Genomic DNA, 22,642 nt, shown 5'->3' with positions numbered 1-22,642 from the left:
GGCTGTGCACACGCGTGTGTCAGAAGCTGCTTGTGCATCGGTGGGCGCGTTGGGCGTGATGGGCGTGGCCCTCGGGCTCCCCTGAGGCAGCTGAAAGTGCGTGTGCACCTCTGGGGATGAGGCTGGACATGTCAGGCCACGCGAACGTGTGGCCCTGAGGTCGTCTCCACTCCTCCGAGGGTCGCACCTGTGCACCTGTGTGGCAGGGAGCTGGCTGTCGTGTGGGGCTTGGCGCTCCGTCTGTGAGGGGCTTACGTGTGCCTGGCGAGTCGGGGGGCTAAGCGTGAGGCTTACATGCACGTGCTTGCACGCTCGGGCATCTGCGTGTGTGTACATGCCTGTGTAGATGGGTGGACAGGTGGGCGGTACAGGTGGATGGGTGGATGGACGGAAGGAGGAGTAGAGGGGTGTGTGTGTGTGTGTGCGCGTGTAGATGGATGGGTGGACAGGGTGGGCACACTTGAGCAGGGCCGCCTCCCTCGGCTTCCGTTCTGCAGTGCCGCTGTGTGCCCGCACCTCGGGTAGGGCATGGTCCCCAGGCCTGGCAGGAAAAGCGCCTTTGGAATGTAGCCTGACACCCCCTGCCCCGCCCCCCGTCTTTCCCCAGGCTGGAGAGCTGGGTTCAAAAGCAGGTAGGGAGAGAATGTCCTGGGGAGACCCGGGAGGGGACCAGAGCCCCTCTGGGAAGTCCAGAGCCGGGACCTCCGGGAACGATTGCTTTCTGCCTGTTTCCCCCCTCTGACTGTCTAATATATATATATATTTTTTCGGTTTCCGAACAGAAAAAGACGTACCAGTGCATCAAGTGCCAGATGACCTTCGAGAATGAGCGGGAGATCCAAATCCACGTTGCCAACCACATGATCGGTAAGGAGGCGTGTCTCCCGCCTGCGCCGGGGCGGGCTCGCGGTCGGCGGGCCGGCCCGCGCTGCCCCGGCTCGTAGGGGCCGTGCCTGCCGTTTCGGGCGTGGTTCATTTAGACGGCAGCGAAGCGGTCGGAGCTGGAGGAGCCCCTTCTCCAGCCCGGCCGTCACGTCGCGAGCCCGCCTTCCACAGCCCGCGCGCCTTCCCGGCGGGAATGTCTCCCCGTCGCTGAGACGAAGCGCCTCGCAGCTGGCGAGCGCGTGGGGGCAGTCACGCTCCGGTCGTGTGTGCCGTGACGTCGAAGGCATTCGGCCGCTCGCGCTCCCCGCTTGGCGCACCGAGTTCCTCGGGCACGCTGTCCGGACAGGGCACTTCAGAGCGATGATGGCGCTCTTCCTCTCCCTCCTGCCCGTGGCTTTGGACTTGGAAGACTCGGCCTTTCCAGAAGGGGAGTTTTCCAAGTCCCGCGGCGCTGTGCGTGTGGCTGGAGGTGTGGAGGGAGGCGGCCATGAGGTCTTCCTTGCCTTCCGCGGATGAGCCTGGTCTCCCTGGCAGCAGGGTCACCTCCCCGTGATGGCACAGCTGGATTTCCGCCGAGCACAGGGCTGGCCTGGGGGGTGGGGGTGGCAGAGAGGACCTTGGGAGCTTCTGGAATCCTGGTCTTCGGTGTGATCGCCTTCTTCAGGACCCTGGCTTTGAGAAGGGGGGCGTCAGGCCGGGCCGAGCATCCTGACTCTTGCTTCCTCCCCACTTTGCTTCCTCGGGATCTTTTCGTCATAGTCTTAGCAGCGGCCACGCCCACCGGTACCGTTTCACGAAACCCTCGAATGACTGCGTACGTAACAAAAATAAAAATCCGTCGAGGCGTGGGTACCGCCGGTGAGTTCTCACGAACCAGGCACACCTGTATATCCAATGCCCAGCTGAAGAAGCCGACCGTTCCTGCACCCCAGAAGCCCCCCTTCCGAGCCCTCCCCCCACGGAGAAGGGTCCTCACCTTCCCGACGTCGGACAGCAGAGGCCGCGTTCGCCGGTCCTGGGCTGGACGAGGTGACGCGGTTTCCGCTCCCTTGTCGCTGGCGTCCTTTGCTCGTCCACGTGTGTGCCTGCGGTTGGACACGGTTCCTTTTCACTGGTGTATAATGTTCTGCTGTGCAAACACGTCGCTGTTTATCTACATGGCTCTCGACGAGCACGTGGGTCATGTCCGTCCTGCTGCGAACGTTCCCGTCAGTGTCTTTGGCGGACGGCGCGTTCAGTTCTACAGGAGATGTCTCTGGGGCCGGAGCGGTGGGTCGGAGGCTGTCCACTTCCAGGGGGTCCCGACTCATAAATCTCCAAAGCGGTCGTGTGGCACTATGCCCCCGGCGCGGAGTGAGAGCGGCCCCGGTCAGCGCCACCACCCACGCTTTCCATGGAGGCCTTTCTCGAGTGCAGTTTCGCTCAGAGTGAGTGCGGTCCCTCGTCCTCACCCTGCCGGAGCGTCGCCGGGCTCCGCGGTTTGCATCTCCAGCAGCCTAGTGACTCGTGAAGCCGCTGACCCCGCCTGCGTGCACGGTGGGACTTGCCCAGGGGCAAGGGGACATGAGGAGCCCGGTTAGGGCCCTGGGAGTTTGGCCCGACAGGGAGACGGGTGACTTTTTAATCTCTTCTGTTTGAAAGCCTCCTGCCGACGTAGTAGGACATTTCCTGTCAGTCGCCGCCGCCGAGCGGGCTTTCAGGGAGCGTGTCAAGGAGGTGAAGATGAAGATGTCTAAAAGCGCTCGCTGCTGCGGCAGGTGTTAACGTGTGCTCCTGTTCGTGAGCATGGGGGAGCTGATGGGACCACAGCGACCGCAGAGCTGCTTCTCCCCCCCCCCCTTCCATCTCCCCTTCTCCGCAGAGCGTGGAAGCCGCGTGTCCTCGGGTGCAAAGCCGCTCCTGCCCGGGGGTTTGATGAGCGGAGGGGGAGGAGCCCTGTCTGGCGGCCGGACAGGGCCCCTGGCCCACGCCTGCTCCGCAGCGCTCGCGGCTGGCCCGGGTCCCAGGCCGCGTGGGTGCTGGCGGCCTGGGAGCAGGCAGCAAGGGGCGGTTGGTCCAGGTGAGACATTCGCAGTTGTAGAAAGTCTCACCGTGTAGGCCCTTGGTGCATGGCCACAGGTGCCGGCTGGGGACCTCCTCCCTCTGGCCTGCCCTCCCCACCTGCCCGCCCTCCCTGGCCTCGTCAGCTCTGTTTACCAGAGAGCACCGACCGAGCACCTGCTGTATGCAGAGAGCTGGGGTGGTCTCCGCGGGTGTTAGCGGGCTAAGGGGACCCAGGCCCTGCGCTCAGAGGCCATACAGCATCCCAGAGAAGGCACCAAGGCCACGCCCCGTGTGGCAAGGGGGGTCGCACCAGGTAAAGGTGCTGGCGGCTGCCACGTACTGAGCCGACCACGCAGACACCTGGCGCAGGCGCTAGGTAGGTCTCCATCTCGTAGAGGACGTTTAGCCAGTGACCTGAGCCCTTCCAGCCGGGGAGCAGCAGAGCCAGGACCTCGGCCAAGGCCCAGGCCCGCGGTGAGAGGGGCCCCACACGGCACAGCCGGGAGTGCGTGTGACCAGGACCACAGTCCCCGCCGGCCCCTGCGGTGTTTCAGGGGGACGCTTTGTGCCCCCAGCCCGCTCCCGCTGGGCTCCTGAGTGTGCACCCTTGGGCTTACGCACTCGGGAGCCACTGAAGGTTTGGGAGCAGGTGTGTCCCGCACACACTGCGTGCTTTATGGAGCTCCGTCTGGCTGCAGTGTTGATGGGGGGAGATGGGGAGAGAGCAGGGAGCCGCCTGGTCCGGTCCAGAGGCAAGGGAGTGAGGCCGGGGAGAAGAGGGGCGGGCCCCAGCAAGCTGTATGGGGCTCGTGCTGTGTGCCTCGTTGGCCCTGGTGGCCTGGGGAAGGGGGCAGGGGGTGACAGTGGGAGGTGTGCATGGAAGACGGGGACACTGGAGCCTGGGGCGGGGGCGGTGGCTCTGCAGTTTCTGTAGTTAAACTGTTGGGGCCCAGGGTCCCTGTGGACAGCTTCCCCTGCTAAATGGCCCGAGCCCGGAGTGGCTGCCTGGAGCTGGCGGGGGTCAAAGTTCCCTTAGTGGCACCGGAGGGACTCTGCTGGCGGAGCAGCCCTGCTCAGCGTGGTGGCCTCTCGTAAACTCAGGGCAGTGGGGGGTCTGAGGCAGGCCCCCCCGGGGGCCCAGGCTGCCGGAGACCTCCCTTGGGAACGGCAAACTCGCCCCTTTATAGCGGGGGGCCTCTTCGTGGCCCGGCGGCCTCCAGACCCAGGAGTTATGGTGGCTTGGGGGCACGTCTCCTTGGAAACGTTGCTCGGCGCTCCTGGCCGGGGAGCGGAGGGGAGCAGGGCGAAGGCAGGGGTCTTCGGAACCTTTGCGGCAGGGGGTGCGGGGGGGGGTCTCGTTTGAAATCCTCCCTCCCCTCGGCTTTTGAAAAGGTTGGAGACGCCCCCTCCCACTGCGGGCACACCAAGACTCGGAGCCGTGTGCACCTCTGTGCTGCCCGGCTCCACCCCGCGCCCCTTCCCTCAGCCTCCCGCGGCCCCAGCGCACCCCAGAAGCAGGGGGGTTGGCCCCCTCAGAAGATGGCTTTGCGGGAGGCCCTCCGCCTTGGGCTTCCCGGGGCCCGCTGACCAAGAACAGACGGAAGGCTTTGTGGGGGCCTGGCCCAGAGGCAGGGCCCCCCTCCACTGGCTGGGGGAGGGGTGCCTGCCCATGTGTGTTGACACGTGTGTACAAGGCCTGTGCAGCCCTCCCGGGGCACGTGGGGCCTCGGGGCCCCAGGGGGCCGAGCTGCCTGGGGAGGCCTGGCTGCCACGGTCATCTCTGCTGGCGGACCCTGTCGGGCGGGTGGCTGGGGACAGGGTCTGAGAACTTGTCCTTGAAATAATGAACCTGCTATGATCCAGGCTGGCCCCAGGGGAGTGACGCAGCCTCCACTCGGCTCCACGGGCCCCTGGGGCGAGCCCCGGGGAGGCTCAGGCCTGGGAAGGCACAGTCCTGGGAGAACCCTGTCAGGAACACTTGCCCTCTCTGTCCTTGGAAAGTGGCCGCAGCCCTCTGGCAGCCAGCCGGGCCCGGCCAGGCCCGGCCCCATGGGGCATCGGTCATTCTAAAGACGTTGTTTTCTTGGTCACGTCGGACCCGTTCGCTGGGTGCCTCCGAAGAGCTGGGCCTCGCCATCGATGGTGGAGAAATGGGGGCGCCTAGAGCCGCCTCTGATCTCCCACTCAGGCCTTTAAAACGCCCCTTGTGCTGGGCAGGTGGCCCCCGCCTCCCCTCCCCCCCCTCGTCTGCCTGCAGGGGAAGGACCTGCTCAGGGTGCGTGAGACAGAGAGAGAGAGAGAGAGAGAGAGAGAGAGAGAGAGAGAGAGAGAGAGGCTGGGGAGAGTTTCTGCCTTCTGGGTCTTTAAGGAGCACGTCCCTGGGGACATGGCGGAAGCCCCCCTGCAGACCGGCTCCCCCGCTTTCTGTGGCTGTCCGCATACCCAGGGCCTTCGTTTCGAAGGGGAAGGGAAGGGGAAGGGAGGACTCGTGAGAGAGGCGGCGTCTCGCCCTCACGCACCCTGGGGTGGGAAGCGCGTGGAGCCGGAAGGAAACCGGCCGGGCCTGCTCGCCTCCCGGCACGGTCAGCCCTCTCCCCGGTGCGTTTGATTCGGTTATGACCAGACCCAAAACATCCTCGAGCCATAACCTGTGATAAAAACGTGTCCCTCCCCCGCAGAGATCATGTTTCAAGTTCTGGAACTGCCCTGTCAGAATAACGAGCTTATTCGGAGAGCCTATAATCCGATTCTTTTCTATTCTTTTTATTTCCCCCCAAAACCCCGAAGCAGGGCATAGTCCCCGCCATAACAGTCCGCGTGGGGGGGGGGGGGGACTCAGCTTCCCCGACGTGGAGCCTCACCAGCCAGTTTAAGGAGCAGTCAATCAAGCACTTTGATCTAACGGACACTCCATTGGTCTGGATTTTTAAACAGTGGACATTTTCTCATTTTCATAGATTTCTTCCTTTATTTATTAATTTTTTTTTTTAAAGAAAGAGAAGGCCTCCAGCAGTAAGCTCAGCTCAGTAGACAGACACACGGGAGGGCTTTGTCGAGGGGCCTCTAGTCCAGCCGGGGAGACGCTTCACCTCCAAGGATGAGGTCACTGTAACGTCGCAAATCTAAAACCCACGGGATAGGCCCGTTGGCCAGTCGGGGCACTCCAGGAGAGCTTCCTGGAGGAGGTCGCCCCCGATCAGGTCTTGGAAGACGGGCAGTCAGGTGGGAGGGGCACCGAGGAGGCTGCGGCAGCGCAGCGTGGGCGGGGGACGATGGGCGGGGCGCTGGCGGGAGAGACGCGTTTAAGAGGCAAAACCGGCAGGATTTGGTGGTCGAGCGGCCGTGGGAATCGGGGAGGACAGGAACTGCTCCGAGGTCTCCGGTGACAGGTGGATGATGTCACACCCGAAGAAGAGCTTTTGGGGACCGTCAGAGGAGATGATGCTGATATGGTCATCGGTGACATTAGGCGGCTGCCGAGGACCAGGCCTTGCTGGACAGTGTTAGTGCACTGACCCCCACACCACTCCGGGGGGCACTGTCATGCCCCAACTTCGCCCTTGGGGAATCGAGGGGACTCGTCCAGCGTCAAGGGGCAGACCGAACTCAGGCTTCGTGATTCCAGAGCCTGGGAGCCTCTCCACTCCCGCACCTGGAGGCTCGCCGCACCTGGCGACTCTGGGTTTGTGGATGGTTTGGCCTTGCACGAGATGCCCGTGGCGATCTGAGGGTGGGTGTTTGTCCGGCCGTCGGCCACGCGGGCAGGGAGCTCAGGAGAAGGGCCCGGGCTGGAGAAGGGGCTGGACGCATCAGCGTCGAAGGCGAAGGCCGTGGGAGGAGCGGGGACAGGAACAGCCAGGTAGCAAAGTGCTCTGGGCAGCAGCGCGAACAGCCACAGAGGCCCATGGGAGGGAGGCCGCCGAGGGTCTGCAGACTGCCCCGGGCGTGAGCGGGGGCCGCAGAATCAGATGGAGGAACGCGTGGAGGCCAGCAGTGTGGACGGGACTGCTGGGGAACGGGGCGCAGAGGAAGCCGGTAAGAGGGAGAGAGCAGCGTGGGCTTCTAAGGAGAGAGGAGGAAGGGGGTGAGGACAGGGCCGTGGATCCTGTCCTGGTGGATCGCGGTGGGTCGGCCCACGGGCACGGCCCGCCCCTGCTCTCTGTCGCCGAGGGCTTGGCGGCCCGAGCTGTCAAGTCGACTTTGTCCGACACCCTTCGTGGTGGTTTGGCTGCCCGGGAGCAGCTGACCTGTGAGCGGTTTCCCCTCGCGTCTGCTTCTGGCTGAGCCTCACTGGAGTGACGGCAGGAAACGAGGGTCCCGAGGCCGGCGGTGGCCCCAGGGCTTGGCCCGCCCTGCGCTGACCGCCTCGTAGGTGCCAGAGCCTCGCGCTGGGCCGTTTATGTTTAACGTCATTAACAGTATGTTAGGGCTGAAGTCTGCCGTTTTATATCTTGTTTCCTATTCATTCTCTCTGTTTTCCATTTCTGCTTTCTCTACGCTCCCATGGGCTACTCGAACACTTTTAAGGCCTTCATTTTGGTTTTCATTTTTTTTCCCCTCTCTCTTTTAATATATTCGTACTCTTTCGTTCTTGATGATTTCCAGTGTTCCGTCTTCCAGTTCACCGATACTTTGCTCTGTCTTCTCCCTTCTGATGTTAATTCAGCCCATCATTGAGTTTTAACATTTTTTCTTTATTTTTTTTTTATTTCTAAAATTTGTTTTGTGTTTCCTTAAATCTCCTGTCTCTTTGCCAGAACTATTTCTTTGCCGAGACGTTCTATCTTTCTATTTGTTTCGAAGGTGTTCATGATTGTCGAAGTGTCGTACGAAGGTTCCTTTAGATTTCGGGGCAGAGAATTCTCGCATCTCTGTCATCTCAGTCTTGGCCTAGGCACATTGTTTCCTTCAGCTCGAGGTCTTCCTGGTTGTTGGGGCATGAATAAGTTTTGATCGACGTGGGAAGAATCCCACTATGTCTCCATCGATACTGCTCTGATTAGTGGGACCCCTCGCCACTGCTGGGTGGCGGCAGAAGTCCAGGCTCCTCGGATGTCTCTGCGGATACTGTGGGGTGGGGCCGTGTTACTGCCCAGCAAACACGAAGGTCCTGGCTCCCTACTAGGCTTTCTTGGACACCACTCTTCCCGCCCGACATCCTACGCCCCCTCCCTCACTGCCGTGGGTGGGGTCTCGGGAAGCTGCAGTGGAACCGCGGCACTTGGGTACGTGTAGGAACGTGGCATTGTTTCCGGGACGGCGAAGCAAATAAAAACGTGACAGATTGTCTTCAACGCTTCAGCTGCAGATTGTCAACACGGACATATTTCCGGGCCCAGCAGTCGAATGCGTGAATTAATTACGGACCTGACAGGAAGCAGAATTATCTTTCTTTTCCACAACTGATACAGTCCTCCAGCCCGACCCTTTCTTTCTGGGAGGAGGATTCTGTGGACTGCTCTTTCAACGTGTCAGGGGCTGGTGGAAATGTAAGGAACCACAGCACAAACCCGGCTTCCGGCAGCCCCTTGGGATTTGAAAATCCACCCCCAGAATCTTGGTTAGGGTTGGATTCTCATCAAATGTCAGGGTGCACTGTAAAGGGCCCACAGCTTTAGGAAAAGTAGTCGTTTCTACTGGTCACGTGAATCCTTAAAAGATGCTGGCGGTGAGGTCCTTTGTCCTTCCTTTGCCCATGTACTTGAATCCTGTGGCCTGTTCCCCACGCACAGGGCCACGGAGAGCCACAAAGGGCCCCTTTCGTGTGTATCAGAGCTGTAAAAACACCTCACCGAGCGAGTGAGGTTTTCATGAAGGATTTCTGATAAGGACAGCCTCCTTAAACACACGGGCACCTGGGCACACGTGCACACGCGTGTGCGCACTCACACACTCACCCCTCAGCTGTCGCCTGCGTGAAGGGCTTCAGCTATCTCAGCAAGTGCCTTCAAGATCCGTTTTACCAAAAAAAAAAGAGAAGATTTAGCATCTCACTGTAGAACGCTTTGGGGCTTTTCTCGTCAGCATCGGGGTCAGAGTCCGGTTTCGGATGTCTGGCCTCACCTCCCGCCTCTGGGGCAGTCTGGGTCTTCCTCCGGGCGCCCTGTTGGCGGCCGGCACCGCGTGGGGCCGGCTTGGGCGTGAGGGGCCTCGGCAGTGTGCGCGCGCTCTCTGCTTCTGTGCGCGGCGGCTTGGGAGCCCTCGTCCCCGGGGCGGCAGGAACAGTGCTCCTCAACGTAAACGAACAGATGAATCAGACGGGAGTCAGAACGTGTTCCCCGTCCCGGCCCCGCCCGTCTCGGGGCGCTCGGCAGAGGGCTGGCGCTTCGCCGGCACTGCCGTGCTGTTTGTTAAGATGCGCAAATAGCTCCCTACTGGCCACGAGTTTCTGCCCCGAGCCCCCTGTCCGCACATACATTCCCTGTGCCCAGACTCTTGGTCCTCCCCCAGATCCAGCCAGAGGAAATCCCCAGGTCCGTGAGGGACCGCCAGGCCCCCGCCAGGGCTAGCGCAGGTTGGTGAGCTCCCTGCTGCTCCATACATTTGCGTATCAACCCTGCTCTCGCCATAACTTCGACTCCTCCTCTCCCACACCACCCCGCAGGAGGCGTGTACCGGATGCCGGCTGATGCTGCTCCCTTCCGCTAAGCCGGCTCCTCGGGGCCCAGTCTCCTTCCTTCCCGCTCACTCCCTGCCCCGCCAGGCCCCTTCCGTGCCCGTCCCCCCGCGCTCCCCTGTACGTCGACGAGCTTTCCCGGTGCTGTTTTTGCTTTGCGGCGGGAACCCAGAAGCCGACTCTGCATTGCTCTCGTTCTGACCCCAAAAGGCGGGACTTCCCTGCAGGGCGGTTACTCACACGCGTCCTTTGGCAGTTGTTTTCCTGTTTACGACGTGGATACTACTCACTGCTCGCTTTTCCCTGACACTTTTGTAGCCGCCGGGACGTGGGCCTGGGGCGGGGGCTGTGAGCTCAGCCCGCTCCCTCTCCTCGGCTCGGAGCGTCTGCGCCGTTCGGGCCCCGCTCATCTTCCTCGCGCAGGTGCGACGACGACGCCAGCTCGGCGTTCGGCTGGTGTTTTTCTCATCCGCCCCATCACCAGGGGGAGGCTGAGGAAACAACGCCTTTTGGGGGAATCCGCCCCTCGAGCTCCGGTGCAAGGTGCGAGGCCGCCGGAAGGTTTCGTCGTTAGCAGGTCTCTCTGCTGTTTCTCAGCCGGTGGCCTGTGTCTGCAAACCGACACTTGTCAGTCAACCCGCCTGTCCGCGGTGGCTCCCTCCAGCGACCGCGCTGGCCTGGACCGTGACTCTGGGGTTCGGAATGGCAATGTATTGACGAGCGAGCATTTGCAGGAAGGCAGCTCGCCCCAGCCCCGGGCTTCAAGGCTTGGTGCTGACTGAGCAGGAAGCTTCATTGATTTTCAAGAATCTGAATTCTCCCAGGTGGGGATCTGGGGTCCCCCGTCCCTCTGCCCCCTTCTGGAGAGATGGAAGGAGGCAGGCAGGCTTGGTTCTGTTTTCGGGAAGGGTGAGCCGGAGTTCTCTCCTTGTTAGCAACGGGACCTGACAGGGTCTTGCTCCTCCACAGACACCAAGAATGGGTCGGAGCTGGAAGCTTCTGGACCATCTCTCATTGGGCTCGTCAGGACGCTGAGGCTCAGAGAGGGCCGGACACTTGCCCGGGGTCACGCAGATGGCCGGAGGCCGGGGGGAATGCCAGCCAGGCCCGTGCGAGCCCAAACGCCACCCCTCCCCGTTGCCCCGCGAATTCACTCCGCAGACGAAGCCCACGCTGGCCTCTTGACTGAGAGTTTCTGGGGGCGGGGCCAGGACGTCCGTGCAGTCGGGAGCCCCCCACCCCACCCCCCGCCCCGGACTTGTACCGTCGACGAGTCCAGGAAAGTCTGGGCCGTGCCGCGCCTGCTGGCGGCAGGGCCAGGAGCCTGACGGGGCGCTTGGAGCTGAGACGGGGGGAGCCGGGGGCCCAGCCCCGGGGCCCGGCCGGCGTCTCCTGGCACGGAGAGGGGAGAGCGGGCTGCCGCAGGCCCCGGGCCCGTACATCGAGCCGGGCCGCATCCGAGGCAGAAATGACGTGTTGTGACACCAACAATACCGCGTGTCTGGTTCCACCCAGTCGTGTGGGTTTGTTCTCCACCCTTCGCTCGTACTCGGACTTTCTTCGCCCGGAAGCTGGTGAGGTGGAGAAGCTGGGGAGCCGGGGGCGGTGGTGGGGAGAGCGCCCCGCGTTCGACCCAGCTGGTGCGGCGGTGTGGGCGCCGGGGGTTGTCGGCCTTGGCGGGCGGCCGGGGGCCAGCAGCTGCGCAGAGTTGAGGCTTGGGGACCGCGGGGCTGTGACCGCAGGCGGGTCCCTCACGGGGCCGAGGTCCTGCGGAAACCCGGTGTGCGCGTACAAACGGGCCGAGACTGAGCCGTTTAGTATTGACGGGGACTAGAAACAAGGCCACTGGGCCGCTGGTTGTCAGACTGCAATCGGAGGCACCCTGGCGTCCCACGCGGGTCCCGGGGGCCACGCGGACAGGAGGAGGCCCAGAGGCTGGGGCTGGGATGGGGGGCTGGACAGCAGTTCTGCCCTGCTCTGCTTTGGGGCTCGGTGTTTCCTGTAAGATTTCGCTTGGTTGCTGAGTCCCCACGCCCCGCACCACCACCAGGGTCAGCAGGGCCGTGTGCCAGGCCCGGCCCGGTGGGCAGTGCGGGGCAGTCTCCAGACCTCTGTGAGCCTCGGCTCATCTTCCAGAAGGGGCGGACGTCCACCCGCTCCCAGGCCCTTGGCAGACCTGACGAGATGACGTCGGCCACGGGTGTTCCACGCCTGGGTCGAGGGTCGGCGGCAAGGGACCCCGGCGCCCCATTCGGTGGGCTGCTGATGCCGGCCTCATCTCCTGCCTGCCTGTGGGCGTTCTGAGACCTGCTTTTGCTGCTTACCCTCTCCGCAGAGCCGGGAGGTTTTCTTGCAGCTCAGACATTGGTATAATGTGCGAAAACCCAAGGGTCCTTAGTCTCCAATGGGTTCCTTGCTATCCGGAGCTGCTTCCTGCGTCAGGGAGGAAGCCTCGAGGGCTTCCAGCAGCCTCGCGCCCTCCCCATCGCCGGTGAGGGGGGGGGTTCTCGTCCCTGCCCCTGGCAGCTTCACAGGTGGGCCTGCATCTGACGCCTTGGAGGATGAGGAAGGATGGAGGAGGGATGTTTTACTTTTTCGTGTACATTATCCAGCGATAAATCCACTGGTAATTGCTCATTTTTTCTTTTTCTGGCCACCCTGTTGGCGTGGGCCTGGCGCTCTCAAATGCGTGTGTGTGTGTGTGTGTGTGTGTGTGTGTGTCGGGGCGGGGCAGGACCAGCTCCGTAGTTGGCGCACAGTGAAAACGCAGGGCCCTGTGTGAAAGTCAAGACCGCCAAGGTGGGCGGCGGCAGGACCCAAAGCCCAGTGCTGGACGCTTCTCGGTCCAGGCACCTGAGCTCCTGCCGGGGCCACGTGCCCACGAAACCAGCGCTGAGCAGAGGCCAGAGTCTGCGTGGCAGAAATCCCACGGGACTCGGGGCCGCAGGTGCGGTCAGGCGGGGTGCACGCCGTGCAGCTCTGGGCAACGCCGCGCACTTCGCATCCGCGCGCAGCCCGGCCGGAGGTCGCTCCGGCTGGCCTCCCGCAGCGGCAGCTTTGGGACCGGCTCCTGCGCGTCCAGATGCTCCCGTGCAGCCAGCGCTGGACCCTGCCTTCCCCCTTCCTCCCCGGCATTCCTGGGACGCGTTTCTCCGCGAGACGGAGGTGCCCGGGCCCATGCTGGGGAAGCTTCTGCCGCCGGCAGCTCCGCCGTTAACCTTTGGGGTTTGCTCACGAAATAGAAACTCTCTTTGTAGGTCAGTTTGTCAGTGATTTCGGCAGCCGCGGGGCCACCGAGGGAGTGAGGTGCGCAGTCCCCACCGGCCTCGCGTGCTCGGTGTGGAGACTCGCGCGGAGCCCGTCCCCGGGAGGAACGCTCGCCCCTGCCGGAAACGAGCCGCTTTCCTCTGACCTGGTTTCCAGTCGGCGGAGCGGTTTCTGCCTGCTGCCAACATGCCGCCCGCCGCCGAGGGGGAGCCGGGCCGCACCCAGCCGGCAGAGCCTTCCGCGGGGTCCTCGCTGCCCCGGGCAGCCGGCCCCCACGTGGGGCTCTGGGCTCTGCCTCCGCTCCCGCCGTAGGTGGAGCGGCGGGCTCTGCTGGAACCCACCTGGGCCTCTCTGGGCTCGCCCTGGTCTGCAGACCCGACCCACCTGGTCCCGCACAGCCCCTCCTGTCCTCTGCCCCCCAGCCTGGCTTGCAGAGGTTCTGGGCATTTTTCACTGCGATGACCTCCCAGTGCCCAGGTCTGTGCTCTTGCTGGAGGGGAGGGGTAACAACAAACAAGCCCTCAGCAGACCCTGCAGCGAGGGAGGTCAGGTGAGCTGCAGGCTGGGAGGATCGGCTGTTACAGAGAACAGTGTTCAGGGGGCTCAGACAGGCGGCCTCGAGAAGTCAGGGAGGGCTTCCTGGCAGAGGCAGCGATGGACTGGACTCTGGGCCCTCTTTCTGTTGTTTTTTGGGGGCCTCCACAGAGTGAGATTGGAGCAGAGCATCTCTAGTCCAGGACAGGAAGCTGGGAGAGCCCAGGCTGGGGGGAAGGGGTGGCATTACGGCCTGCAGATTCAGTCCCTCACAGCAATAATCGAGCTCCAACTGTATGCGAGACTCATGGCCAGGGTCAGTGTTGACACAGTGCTAGCCCAGGCCCCCCGTGGCCAACGCTGAGCCCGTCGAGTGAGGACTCCCGCCGAAGAGGGAGAGGAAGGCAGGTCGGGGTCTGGGGCGAGAGGGTGGGGGTCCCTCAGAATCTCGAGGAACGAGACCCCGGCTCCTGCGTCGTCCAAGAAGGCAGGCAGGATGCGAGGACACTCTCCAGCTGCTTCTGTGTTCCCAAGAGTCACCTTTAGGTCCCACGGCCTGCAGGTGGAACCCCAGGGCAGCTGGGCCCGGAGAAGCCTGGGGTGTTCCTGGTACCGGAAGCCTGCTCCCCGTGCCCTGGGTTATGCTGCTCGTAGGGGCTGCTGCCTCTGGAGGCTGTGGGGTGAGCATCTTTCATAGCAGGGAGCTGCAGCCCGGGAGGCGGGGGGCCTGGACGCCAGTCCGTCCTCCTCCCGTACCTCGTGACTTTGAGCAAATCAGTTTCCCTCCCAGGAACCGCACTCCAAGCATAACACGACCGAGTGGCAGTAAGTGAGCCTGTCGCCATGTCAACCAGGTCTCTTCCTGTAGGACTTTTCCGGAGTGTTTGCATGAGGAAGACGGCGGTGGCGGGAGCGATCGCGCACCGTTCTGTGGCGCTCACGTGACGGGCCCCGTCCTAAGCACTTTCCGTCAGTCAGCACGTCGACCCCCGAGGGAGGCCCCGTCCTCCCATTTTGCGGATGGGAAAATCGAGGCGCACAGAGGCGAAGATGCCCGGCTCAGGGCCCACGGCGGGCAGGAGTCAGAGCGGGGATGAGACCGGGCGGTCTGCCGTCAGCCCCCGCGTGCCACATCCCCCGTGGCCGTGGCGCCCTGATTTGTGGAGCTTCTATCTAGGAGGGGCCGTGCGTGCTGGACGGCTTCGCAGCTGCCTCCGATGGCTGCTCCGGCTGCCGGCTCCGGGCCATCAGAGGCGCCCGAGGGCATCTCCGACGGGGCTTCGGTGCCCACCTCCACATGCCCGCCAGTGTGGACCCCTGTGGCACGGTCCAGGTCCACATCCTCCCGTCTCCCTCCTCTCGTCCCTTCCTTTATAAACGCTGACAGAGAAGTGCTGAGGACGCGCTCGCCCGAGGACCCCGTGGCCCGGGCAGCTGAGGATTAGGGGGAAATTCGCGAAATGAGGTCTGGAAGCCGCCGGCCCGGCCGGAGCCCCTTCCAAGCGATGCTGATTTATTTGGGCAGTGTGGTGGTCATGAGTATCCTTGGTGTCAGAGGCTGACGCACGGGCCTGGGCCTGTCTGTGGCTGAGGGAGCTTTCGGGGCCATTACGAGCTAATGGCTCAGTGTGGGCGACGGAGGCCTGCGGCGGGGCTGGCTGCTGGCGGGTGATCAACGTGGCCGGCTCCCTCCCCGCTGCCTGCTCCCCGCCGGGGAGGGGGCCTCCAGGCAGCGTTGCCCACTGGGCCAGGGAGGCCTGCCTCGCCGTCCTGGCCTTGCGTCTGCTGCCCTGGGCACCTCTCCCGTCCCTTGCAGGCTTGGAGAACTGAGGCCGAGACATTGCCCAGATTTTTTGTCCATCTGACCCAGAATTCAGAAGCTCGAGGTTGGTTTAGGGGCCTTGGTTCTGCTGGCTTGGCTTTCGGGGTATCTTCCTGCAGGGTTTTATGACTCGTCGCGTCCTCATGCTGAGTACGTGTGTGATGCAGGCGTGCGAGCTGCCCAGGTGAGGGGTCCCGGCTGCCTGCACAGCTTGGGGGACGTCCGCCCACATGGCCCCCTTCCTGCTGAGGCCAGGAGGTCGTGTGACGCCCACGGGGCGGGGCGGGCAGGGGGAGGCCGACGACCCCGGACCCACCCTCGTCACTCTGCTCTATCTTCCTGTGTAATTTTCTCCTCGCCGTTTTAGTCATCTAGTCACTCGTGTGTTTGTCTGCGTAGCGTTCCTTTCCCACGGGAGTGGGACCAGGGACCTTGCCTGCTCGTCAGGACCTCGTCCCGGCTGCTCGGCCAGTGCCTACGCAGAGCCCGGCACTCCGCCCCGGTCGCAGCGATGAGGATGAGGAGGGTCCGCGGGCCATTCACGCGCGTCCCGGCTTTCCATCCCACCCACGTCCCTGTGAGGGAGGCGGCTCAGGGCCATGGTGTCCATCCAGCCGGGGCGCCCGGACTCCAGCCCTGAGCCCAGTGCCCCCCGCCCCCCGGCCCCCGGTGTGCTGTTTCTGCATCTCGGAATCGGGGTGCAGTTCTGGCTCTGCTGCTCGTTTGCTGTGAGCCCTCGTGCGGGTTCATTAACCTCCCCGTTGGCGCGTCGAGGGCTCAGCCCCGGGCCAGGGAGCGCTCAGCGATCGGAGCCTCGTTTGTCAGCATTTCTCCGGGGCGTGCTGACTGCGGTGGGGACAGTGGACGGGGAAAAGGCGCCCTCGGTTCTGGAAGGCTGCCTCGTGGCCCTCGGCCGTTTTCTTTGGAATAGTGGCGTCTGCCAGCGCAGGGGCCCGATGGGCGTGTGTCTGTTCCCCGCCCGCCTCGGCTCGCGGTCTGTTTATCCCTAATCTGTCGTTTCGTTCCAAGGCAGACGGGCACACACGTGCGCATCTGCATGTGTCTGTGCATGCGCACACACGTGGATGTCTCAGCCGGTGCCTGGGGCGGGCTTCTGGAACAGGGGTCCCTTAGCAACGCAGCCTGGCCGTCCCGCCAGGGTCACCCCGCTCTCAGGCACGAGAGCTGTTCGGTGTTAAACATCCCGTCTTTGACCTCTGGGAATGTCAGCTTCAGACGGTAGCATCTGGGCGCCTTGAGGAGCAGCCATCTGCAGTCAGTGGTCGCTGCGCGAGTCACACCTGGTGTCCATGCAGCCTAACCTCGTCCCCTCGCCCGTCCCCCATACATCCCTGGTGATGCATGGCGCGCGAGTTTTTCCAGCCAGCAGCCTTCACCCTGGGCTTTCTGGAGAGCCGGACCTGGGCCTCCAGAGGGGACAAGCCCCACCCCAGGCTTCTTGTGCCCAGCTCTGTGCCCTGGCTCCGGGGTCCGCCGGCAGCCAGGGGTGGGAGAGGACCTCGGGCACCCCCTTTCTCCTCTGAACTGGCCTTCGCGCTGGCTTTGCGACTGGCTCCCCTCTCCCGCCTCTGTCCCAGGGGTGATGCTCCAAACGCCTGAGAACTTGGCCTTCCGTCATGAGGCAGCTCTGGAATGACAAAAACGATCATCACAGTAACGTGATGAGAAGAGCTGCTGCTCGTGGAGCGTGCGCCGCGTCCTGGAACCTGACGTGCGTTGTCTCGACTTCACCAAAACATGTTATGAAGTCGACGCCATTGCTCCCATTGGACAGATCAGGAAACCGAGGCAAGGGAGAGGTTCCACGACGTCCCTAAGCTTTCAGAGCTGGGGCGGGGCACGGCCTGGAGGTGCACCCAGGCCGCCTCACCCCGACTGCCTCCCCTTCCTCCACCCCACCCCCGCTGCTGTTCCCGCCGATTTGGGGACAGTGTGAGGTGACACACAGGCAAAGGCCAGCTTGGCCGACAGGCTCTCCCAGGAGGACCCGGTCTGCATTCCGATCGGGGGACGTGGGGAGGCTCCTGGGGTTGGGGGAGAAGAAGGCTCTGCCCACCACACACTCGAGCTCTCTTCGGCTGACGAGTGCCAGGGCCGGGGCCAGAGGACCCGCCCTCTCCGAGGCCGAGAGCTCGGCCGGTCGCTCGTGGACTCTCTTGGAGTCATGCTGTGTTCTCGGAACTGTACGTGGGCGGGTTTAGGGGGCCCCGGGGTCCCTGACTCCGAGACCTGTCCGCCGTAGGGTCACAGCGCAGGGGGCCTGCCGCTCGCACGGTGTCGGCCGGAGCCGTGACTGTCACGTGACCACGCCGGCCTCTACGCAGCAAACGGAGCGTTCTCTGCCCCACGCGGTCCGAGGGAAACGGGATCGGAGCCACGTGTGCGATTCTAACTGCGTTACGAGCTGCATTGAAAAAAAAAGTAAAAGGAAACAGATGCTATAAAGTAGTTTTATTTAACCCGATATATCCAAAATATTATGACTGTGCCGTGTAATCAACTTAAAAAGTTATTAAGGAGGATTCTTTCGCATTCTTTTTCTCGCACTCCGACGTGTGTTTGGCACCGACAGCTCATCGCAACGCGACCAGCCGCAGTTCAGGGCCGCGTGGCGAGCGTCTGCCGAGGCGGGGCAGCCCTGGTCAGGAGGGCTGAGGAGGAGTACGCCGTTACAAGGGGGCCGTGGGCCCGGGGTGGCGGGCAGGGGCCCCCCTGCTGGGAGGGGCAGGCTCTTGGGATCACTGGCAGAGGCATTCGTTCCAATTTGGAGTCCAGGAACTGGCATGTTCAAGTTGCATCTTGCCAGCCCTGTTCATTGTGGCTGCTCCCGGGGCGGCCCTCGGGGGAGTCCCTCGCTGCCCAGACGGAGGAGCTCCGAGGTGGTCAGAGGGAGCAGGCCCGGCCGAGAGGGGAGCCCCACGACCGAGGCTGCCGCCTTGTCTCTTGCTTCTGGCCTTCGGTGAACAGAACCCCGGGCAGCGCCCGTGGCCTGTGGCCCCCGCCCGCCAGGTCCCAGGGGCTGCTGATGGCAGGGGTGGGGGGCACACGGGTCTGCCCGATCCCCCCCGCTGTCCTCCGAGGTCGCCCTCCCAGGCCGACTCCGTAAAAGCCGTTCTCCATCTCCTCCTGCAGCCACCGGGAGATAAAAGCCAGGCCCGGGGAAGGCAAAGAGGGAGCCAAATTATATTTATAATATTAAAGCGAGTGCATTTGTGGCTTGCTGTTCTCCAGGGCTTTTCATAAGGAGAAAAACACAAATTAGCATTTTCCATTTCCATATATTGACTAGAAAAATCGCCTGTTCTCAATTAAGACCTATAGCTTTTGGGATGTATGCAACAATTTTATAAAATATTTACAGCGAGATTTGCATTTTACATGGTGTTACAGTTTTTCTTGTGTTTAGGAGAAAGAGCTGAGGCCTGGGAGAGGAGACAGATGCCCGGGGGTGGAGGGGCAGGGGTGCCGAGGCTGGTTCCTGACGGCGTCTCTGAGGCCGACCCACCTAGAGCTGTCTGTTAGGCCCTGCTCACCCCCATTCTCCCCCATCCCCACTCCTATGACGAATCTATTATTTTCCCTTTAAAACTTGCCAGAATGGAGCTGTGTGTGGCTTTGTGCGAGACGGAGAAGGAGAACATTTTTTTTTTTTTTTTTTCCGAATGTAAAAGCATGCCGTAAAGAACATAGCTATTTCCTGGATAATTTGCAGTTGTATATTTTATGTTAATTCCACCGAAAATACTGCACCCCCGCCAGGTTTAGTAGTGGGCTCACTGTGATATGAATAATTTCTAGTGAATCATTTTTTTTTCTTCATTTAAGATTTGGCACCTTTTTAAGATTTTAATAATAGCAACAAGGAGGAAGATTTAGAACAAGCGAAACATTAGTGCCAAAGAAATTCGCGTTGAGCGCTGATGTAAAATAGCAAAAATAATTACATGGAAAGCCGTTTCCACAGATGTTTTTCCTTGAAACGTAATAACTATTTACTAAACTGTTTATTTTAGGCCTTTGGTTTATAATAAAATATTTATACATTCCCGGCTGCCATGAAAAAAAATATTGACAAAATACTATAGAGGCTTAAAGAGACAACTGACGTGTTTGTGTTCGTGTGCGGTGTGTGGGACCTGCCTTTGTTGGCCGTCTCAGGACCTGCGAGGCTGGGTTTGGCGGTCGAGTCTGGTCCCTCATCTACTGGTTGAGAACTGACGAAGTACAGACATTAACGTTGCGTTACAACGCCCGATGTCGGGTAGGGATGTTGGCGGGTAGCGTATTTTTTAAGATAGAATTCTTAGCCGCGAGTCCTGCCGGGGACCCGGATCCGTTGCCACTCCCCGTAGAAGTGAGCCGGGCTGAGGGGGGACCGTGGCTGGGGGGGACATGGAGGTGCTTTTGTGGCATTTAGATTCAGGCTGGAGCAGGGGCCGCTGGGAGGTCAGTTTGGTCCCAGGTTATCAAGATTTGCCCTCAATTTTCAGATTCTGTCTGCAGCCAGTGAGGCGCATCCCAGGGTCAGTGTGTCCCACATGGAGCCTGGGTGGCCAGGACACCCTAACTTCTTCAGCCCCTCTCTCTGGGTACAGTTCTCATTTTGGAGGGTGACTAGCAGTAGGAGACATAGGAGAGCACCCCCATCCCTTGCACCCCCATCCCCTGCGTCATTCTCTTGCCATCCAGCGTGATCCTGGGAGGCTCCTGTCAGGGTCTCTGAAAATGGCCAGTGCTGGGGGGGCGGGGGGTTTAAGGGCTCAAACAAGAAAGAGGCCACCAAGGGGTTCTGGAGGGGCCTGTCCAGGCCTCGCCTGCGTGCTCGGAGCAGCTGACCGCCTTCCTGTTTGTAACGACCGGCACGATGCCCACCTCTTGCTCTCTCAGGGCGTCTGAGTTGCCAGCCCTGGCCGGGGGCATGTCTCCCCGCCTGGGTTTCCGTGTACTCAGTTTGTGTTGAGAGTTCGTGTGTAATGTGTCTCCACGTTTGCATGCCCGTGGGCTGGTTGCTAAGTCTTCTGTGTGTCTAGTGCCCTCGTGCTTGGGTGTGTTTCAGGATCCAGTGTATTCAATGTTCGGTTCTGTGTTTTGGGTTTGGGTGTGTTTATGACCTTGTGCATTTGTTTGATTCTATTATGTATTTGGGTCTGTGTGGGTGCTTCTCTGTGTGTTTGTGCATGTCTGTGTGTGTCTCTCTATCTTATTGTGAGAGAGAGGCACACACAGAGAGATCCCCTCTGTTAAGCAGCCAGTCCCCCCCTTGGGAGGGGCCTGGGGCTCCCCGCAGAGACTGCTGGCTGTGCTCCTGCAGGTGTGCAGCTGCGAACTTCCTGATGCAGGGAGGAGGCGCAAAGAGAGGTTCCGGAGGGAAGGGCCGTGTCACACTTTTAATAACGACAGAGACGGCTGGACCCTGGTCTCCGAACAGCCAGCGTGGGCTGCGGGAGGCAGTGCCTGCTCACGGCTCTGAACCCAGGACACGTCTTTCCTTCCTGCTGGGGGAGCCAGTTCAGGGCCTCTGCCTGCAGGCCCGCGCCCCTCAGCTGAGGGCAGGCAGCCTGGGGGAGGGGGTCCTCAAGGATTTTCCTTGCGCTGCTAGTGATTTTGTTTTGGGGTTCTATTCTCCTGGCCCGGCACAGCCCCAGTAATCTAGGACAACATACTTCTTGCTGGCTTCTGGCGGGGAGGGGGCGCTGCCTCCAGGGGCCCCTCGGGCACTGTGGGAGGCCGTCCTCGGCTGCGGCCAGCAGTGAGCTCACCAGCCCGCCAGCAGGGCCCGGGAGAGCATGGCAGACAGCTGGGGCCGCCTCGGAGCCCCCCGCAAAGTCCTTGGTTTCCCCGCTGGAAGGAAGTGATTTCCCCCCCTGTGCTTTGCTGAGTACTCTCTGCCCCCCTTTCCAAGGGAAGCTGCTGCCTCCTGGGTGCCCCACCAGCAGCGGTGTCGGGGCTTCTTGGGGACCCGAGGCCATCCCCCCTCTGTCCCCACAATGGGCTCAGGCAGAGATTTAGATTTTCCACTTTAGAGACAGAAAAACTGAAGCATGAGGGACCAGCGGCCGGGCCGAGGATGTGCGGTCAGGGCAGGGCTCAGGACCGGCCTGTGGGGAGTGCCGGAGGACTTCACGGAGGGCCCAGGAGGGCAGAGGCCAGACCAGGGGGACACGCTTCCCCAGCGCCCTCGGTTTCTGGGGTGGGGCCTGTTCAGGAAGAGCTTTTGTTCTACTGCAGGAGGAGTCTGAGGTCAGAACTGGATTGCTGGGGACAGCGGCAGAGATGCTGTGGTCACCACCAGGGGTCCCCCTCCTGCTCACTCCCCACACAGCCTTCCCCTTTCCTCTAAATCAACCTGGATTGGGTGTTGAAAGGATGTTGGTTGGGGTTGGGGGCCAATGATGAATCTGTTCGGATGACCCTCTTCCTCCCCTGGGAGCCGTCTCTGCTCTGACACCTTCGGACTCGCTCTGTCATTCCTCTGCGCTTTAAGCATCGGTGGGAAATTCAGTTTATGACCTGGGGAATGGCGGAGTTAGGATCCATCTGCTACAGAGTGATCTAAGATGAGCAGGAAGAGGCGTGGGGGAGGGGCGGGGGGGTCAGCTAAGGGGGTGCAGCCACACCTTCACCAGTGGGTCCGAACCTCCCGGATGCTTTGTCTTTTGTCTGTCTATTCTCTGGCCACCCACGGCCATCTCCTGCCCGGTGTGGGTGGCCTGCGAGGCTCTGCAGTGGTCACGTGACACACAGAGCTGTCCCTTTACCTTCGGTTCCTACGGCTTGTGGGCCAGGCCAGGAAAATACAAGTCAGTCCGCAAGTGACCAGTGCGGAAGAATTCTGTCTCTGTTTTTCTAGAAGTTTCTGGTGGAACTCCCAAAGTGCATGTGAGTGCTTTATTTGTTGAGTAAATGATGTTGTGATGGTTGTTATATTCATTCTGCTAATTGTTCCCGTTCCTTATGATTTCAGGTGCGCTGTCCCTCTCTGTTTAAAAAGCCTGTGGGAAAAAAAAGTAACAAAAAACTCAAGCAATATATTGTTCTCTCAAGGAAAAAAAAGTTAATAAGTAGAAGAGAGAGAACCCATCCTTAATCGCACCACCAGGGGAAACTGCCGTTAACAGTTTGGTATTTGCCATTCTGTTCGTACACCTGTAAATGCAGTTCTAAAGACATTTTGTTGAGTTTGATGTTTATACAGAAAAGTACACATCGGTAAACACGCAGTGACTCATTAATGTGTAAGTCACATGCGGGAAGGCTCACGAGTCGTAAGCATACAGCTCGCTGGATTTTCCCAGGCTGAGCCGGTCAGTGCCCGTGGCACCGGATCAGGACGCGGGGTCGCCTACACCCGGAGGACCACCGGGCGCCCCTTCCTGGTCCCACCCCCGGAGTCACTTCGGTCTTGAGTTCTGAGGCCAAGACAGCGGGACTGTGGCGTCCCTTTACACGCCTGG

At 61.5% G+C, this 22,642-nt stretch overlaps 1 protein-coding gene across 12 annotated transcripts in view; it reads left to right on the top strand.

Annotated features, from left to right (window-relative positions):
* The window catches only part of ZNF423 (zinc finger protein 423), a 262,390-nt gene that overhangs the window by 164,490 nt on the left and 75,258 nt on the right, over nt 1-22,642 (top strand). For all 12 annotated transcript variants that reach the window (XM_036231242.1, XM_036231243.1, XM_016147610.2 and 9 more), the window contains one exon: nt 783-867. In XM_036231242.1, the coding sequence (XP_036087135.1) occupies nt 783-867 (85 nt within the window). The remainder of the gene's footprint in view (nt 1-782; nt 868-22,642) is intronic.

This window comes from Rousettus aegyptiacus, unplaced genomic scaffold, assembly GCF_014176215.1.
Source record: "Rousettus aegyptiacus isolate mRouAeg1 unplaced genomic scaffold, mRouAeg1.p scaffold_m13_p_14, whole genome shotgun sequence".
Lineage (NCBI taxonomy): Eukaryota > Metazoa > Chordata > Mammalia > Chiroptera > Pteropodidae > Rousettus > Rousettus aegyptiacus.
The sequence above is the reverse complement of the archived record's forward strand: the minus strand, read 5'-3'. Positions and strand labels throughout refer to the sequence as shown.